The following is a 5,421-nucleotide window of genomic DNA, read 5'->3' on the forward strand; positions in this document are numbered from 1 at the left end:
AAAGTACATTAGAGGGGGTTAATTATTTATATGTATATTAAATTTGATATGTTCTGTGTCTGTCATTTAAAAACTAACTTAGTGGTATTTAATATAGAATGAATAGACTATTTCAAGAATTTATTATGAAAACATGATACTATTCATTCATTTCAACCTTGGTACGAATGGATGGAGATATTGTAATCAGTTGCTTTTGTTCATATTTGAATAATATCATTAATGTAGTTGAACAATCTTACAAAATATTAGTTGTAGGCACTAACTACACTGTCTAGCTACTTTATTAGGACATCTACATAATATTGGATTGGACCATTTTTACCATGATGATAATGTGGATACTGCATGATGTAAACTACAACATTTCATTTTGTGTTTTTTTCTATTATAACCTTTTCATCGTGGAGTATACAGTTCGTTCAGAGATAACAATGAAGGATGATGGTGATGAATGTGGAATCATGTTCATCACAAAGATACTAATTTGATTGAGATTTGGTGAATGTACTGGCCAAAGAAAATTACAAGAATGATGGACAGCCTTTAACTTGCAAGTCTGTCCAGTTATCCATTTCTTTGGTGTAACACCAGTGGTTGACATCTAGTTCCTCCTAATTACAGGCTATTCCAACTGCTCCTGTTAATAAACTTTGTCACATCTTTAATTAGCTAGTCAACAAAATGGTCTAGGGTAATAATAACCCTGTACTTAACATGATACTTCTTCAAAAGTAAGAGCTTTATGAAGTGAGATAGCAACTGCCAAAAGTGGCAAAATGTAATGGGTAACAAAATAAAATATTTTTTTTTATGTTACTGACAATTAATTATCTCACCTTGTTCAATACCCTTTGTTGTTCTCTTGTTGACCTAGAAAGTATGATCATAAATGCAAGTACTATAAAACAAGCCTCTACTTAACAAATCAACACATTCATTCAATGCATTTGAACTAGGCAACAAGTTAAAATTTACTTCAAGAGGAGTAAAAATCAGGATTGCTTCCTAGAGATTTATTGAAATACACTTTCCTGACAAACATGACTTATTTGTTCCAAATGCATTTGTTTCAGTGTGAACAATTTCTCAATGTTGAAACCAAGTAAAGCCTATCTTTAGTCCACAGTGCTTTGTTTGTTTGTTTGTTTTAAGAGCAAATTTGTACCAAGTGCTTCCTGTGATGTGCTGTGCCTACTGCATGTATAAAGCCTAAAGTTTAGTGTTATAAGCCTTCACTCTTGCTGCCGAGATACATGTGAGATTTACTTGTTCTTACTCACTGATCTGTAGGCTAACTATAACTCTGCATTTATATTACCTGATACATTACACAGTCAGTCTATCTTAAACATGTAAATATAGATAGTTTTCTGCAAGTAAGGAGAGGATTCTTAAAAAGATGGTGAAAAATAAAATTAAGAATAATATTGAGCAGGTTTTTTTTCCAGTTCCAACAGATAAATGAAGATTTATGTGAAAAGAAAAGTACTGCTAGTATATATTAAGTTACACATACTGTAGTGATACAGTGTTTTTATTTCTTAAAGAGAAGCAGGGCATGGCCTAGTTTGTATTAATGTTTAGCATGTTCCTCTGTAGTTCAAGTTTAGAATGTGTGATATGCTAATTGACATATGGTCTGCACTGTCAGCCATGGCTGCATTGTAAAAGTGACATTCTGCTAATCGGTTAAGAGGGGTTGTGTGAGTGGTAGGTGCTGTTGTCTGATTTTTCTTCTTGTTGTCAGTAGTTCAAAATTAATAATGGCTATGCCTGAACTTTGAGGCCTCTAACCTGGACATTTAGTCATATGTTGATAAGGTACAATTATGTTTGTAAATCCCAAGATTTGAAAGACAAATAAACACCACTATATTTTAATTTAATTTATTAGTTGACTGAGATGTTGTTCAAGCTTTTTAATTTTTTTTTTTAAATTTCATGTTACTGAAAACTTTGCTTTTTTTTCTCCAGTATTAATCAAACACGTGATTACTACACAAACATATTTAATGCCGTGAATGGGTAAGTAAATATTATTTCTATTCAATTTTTTCTTTCTAAGCTAAGAATTGTTTATAAAATTTTACAAGTTAAATATTATCTGACATGTATAAAGAAGAAGGAAACACCAGTAGATAAGTACAATAAGTTGTATTGAAGTATTATTTGTATTTAAGTAAGTTCAGACTACTTGACATACAACTAATTCAATTGTAATTTAAATTGAGAGCAAAATCTGTCTCAGCAAATTTATTGTTCACACTATCAACAATTTTAAATCTTTTTTTTTTATGGAAATAAAAATAGATGCCATATGTTTTTATGAAATACATAGTTCCGATAGGTCACTGTCCAAATGTGAATAGGTTTCAAAAACTAATGTCAATACTCCTAGTTCTACAGTGTTCGTTTTTATTTAGACATTGTCAGAGTTTAATGAAATAATTACATGAGGAAACCTAAGTTGGTATTCAGTTTCTTAAACATAAGGTCAAAGTTTTTGCAATATAGTACATTGTAGATGTTTTAAAGTTTTTGCAATATAGCACATTGTAGACGTTTTTCCTAAATTTATTTGAATATTTTATTTACATGAATGGATTGGTTCCACCCTCAGTGAAATTGGTATATAGGAATGAGTACAAATTAAATAAAATGCAAATGATCTTTGAGAACACAAGCTCAGAAAACACTGAGAAGGAAGGAGCTGTAGAATATACACATAAAAAACATGAAATGCACTAAAGAATAGAATCAAAATGTTATTATTAGTGTGAAATGAACAGTAAGCCAAACATTTATATGTAAAAACAAAACAGAAAACTGGAAAATAAAATACTAATGTGTATATTATTCGCAGTTTAGGATACATCATTAAGTATGGTTGTACTTAATAATAGGGACCATGATGAAATAAAATGGAGGCCATAAAAATTGCTCATTTAAAACCACTTTTAAAATATCTGAGTATTAACAATGACTGTATTGGCTGAGCAAAACCAAAGCTTATTGTACTTATAAAGCCATATAAATCATCATATACAGGTTTATGGAGTGAATCAAACTTTCACTGTTATCCATTGTGGCATAGCATAATTACAGATGCTAGTACAGGAAAGAAGTGTTACGACAGCGGAAGTCACGTGATGCAGCTTGCGCATTGGCACTGGTTGCATGTGTGATGAGTTTCTCGAATGATCGGGAAGTCCGAGTTTGTTCAAGATGCTCTCTTCGTTAGTATATAAGTCTGGCAGAGAAAGCCAGCAGAGATGAATGAATGAAGAGAGAGAGCAGTAGTTACTTTGAGTTCCGTGTAATTTATGATTCTGTTAGCTTCGAGCTAGTGAGCCGTAAAGTGTGTGTTTTGCACTCGTTGAGAGCGAAGTTATCGAGATTGTGATTTATAGCTTGTATTATAAAAGTTGTTAAGTTTAAAGTGATGAGAAACGTACTGATTGTGGAACTACTGTGTACTAAAAGTTCGTAACGAGGAAGAATAAACTGGTTTAATCAATAAAGGACTTGTATCGCTGAAGATCCTCGGAAATAATTTCTACCAGAAACAAACAAGCAGATACGTAACAGAAGTATAGGGTATGTTAAGGATATCATGTATTGCACATCTATAGCAAACATCATGGTGCTAAAGACCAGGATAACAGACTCCATCACCACTAAAAACTGTGGACATGTTGCAGCAAATGTGGACTGAAATTGATTATCAATTAGACATACTGAGAGCCACTAATGGTGCACATGTAGAAGTCTACTGATATGTCAATAAAATCTTTCTGAATTGGAGTACAAGGTGTTGAAACTGCATGTTTGTATTTCCTTAGTTAATTATCAAATTTTAAAAATATGAAATATAATTTTGGATTACCCTGTATAATAACAACAACTGTCAGTAAGTGAACTTAGTATTCCAAAAATTGTTTAATTTCGAAGTCTAAGTTCAAGGGAGATCCACTTCAATCTACACTCTGATCAACGTGTGTTACTGGGTTATACTAGTTTTGGAGAATTCCACTCCTCATCTGTAACCCTGAACACAAGTTAACTAAAGAGAGTTAAGCTGGACCTATATCATAGTGAAAAGTATCAAACATACTGTGTGGCTATATAATGTGAAGAACTGAATAGTGGCCAGTGACCATTTTTCTTCACCTATCCAGTGTATAGGTTTTCCTCACAGTATGCTTGACAACAGTGTCATTCTTTGCAAGGACGGGCCTATCTGCATGACTGATAATCACTCTCACTTCAAAGTAAGGGATAGAGCATCACCCAATTACCTTGTAGAAGAGATCATCACTGTCACTTTCTATATTGAATGTAATACGTTGTGTCAATCTTTTTTTTCTATAGAATATGCTTAATGCCCTAGTTGACTAATCCAGTTCCATGAATAACTAGGACAAGATGAATTAGTGGCTTATTTGACCAGTTTTCTAACATTAAGACCAAAATACTCGTATGCAAGGGTTTGCCTGTATATCCCTGTAAATTTAATAAAGATGATGAGTAAGATGTTTTTAACTTGTTAGTCTTTATTTTTAAAGAATTCTAGTAAATAATTTCATAAATTTTCTCCCTTTTTATGGTATGCAAGTACTTTGCTAGCTGCCTCCTCTTTCAAATATTTTTTGTTCCTGTCAGGGTCCTCATCCCAGGTGGTGGGGCAAATTTAGATACATCTGGTTATGGAAAAGCTGGAAAAATTCTGTATAATCTTGCAATAGTGGTATGTATTAAGTTTTATTTGCTTTGTGATGATTCTATGAGTATTTTAATTTCTTTAAATACCCAAAACATTAGCCAAAACTTCAAGTACTGGATCTGTTTTTTTTAACACTTACTTAATTAAAAGCTCAAAACCTCTTTACTGTTTCGAGTCTAATAGTGACAGCATGAGAAGAACAATAGCAGATATATATATATAAATACTCAATTCAAAGAAAAAAAACCCAATATCCTGGGGCACTTTTAATATGGTATGCAATTAACATAATGAAATATGTATAACGTATTTTGTGTTTATGGTAAAGCTACGTAGGCTGTCTACTTCCATCCTTAATTTTAACCAAATGAAATAAAGAATTGACTATCACTCTTGTAATGGTATCACAGCTTAAAATGCAGTGAATATTTTATGGTATTGCATGTATTTAAACCAAATTCATTAGCTTGAAATATTGAGCTCTTCCATGGGCCAATCCATGCCCATATGATAAAATAAAAGTTAGCAACTGGAAATACATATTGTATGCTAATTTTAGTTGTTTTAATGGATTTAGAATTATGAAATTTAGCAAAAATAATGCATATTAAGCTTATTAATGGCTGGAGACGGCTTAAATGGGTAATAAAGAAAAACTTTAATATAAGTCTTAAACCGTCTATTTGAAGGAAATG

The 5,421-nt window shown here is 32.0% G+C and overlaps 1 protein-coding gene across 2 annotated transcripts in view; it reads left to right on the forward strand.

Annotated features, from left to right (window-relative positions):
- Positions 1-5,421, forward strand: part of LOC106465362 (gamma-glutamyl hydrolase-like) — a 43,328-nt gene that overhangs the window by 13,854 nt on the left and 24,053 nt on the right. For both annotated transcript variants that reach the window (XM_013925582.2, XM_013925583.2), the window contains exons 3-4: positions 1,978-2,028; positions 4,666-4,750. In XM_013925582.2, the coding sequence (XP_013781036.1) occupies positions 1,978-2,028; positions 4,666-4,750 (136 nt within the window). The remainder of the gene's footprint in view (positions 1-1,977; positions 2,029-4,665; positions 4,751-5,421) is intronic.

This window comes from Limulus polyphemus, unplaced genomic scaffold (genome assembly GCF_000517525.1).
Source record: "Limulus polyphemus unplaced genomic scaffold, Limulus_polyphemus-2.1.2 Scaffold1921, whole genome shotgun sequence".
NCBI classification, from domain to species: domain Eukaryota; kingdom Metazoa; phylum Arthropoda; class Merostomata; order Xiphosura; family Limulidae; genus Limulus; species Limulus polyphemus.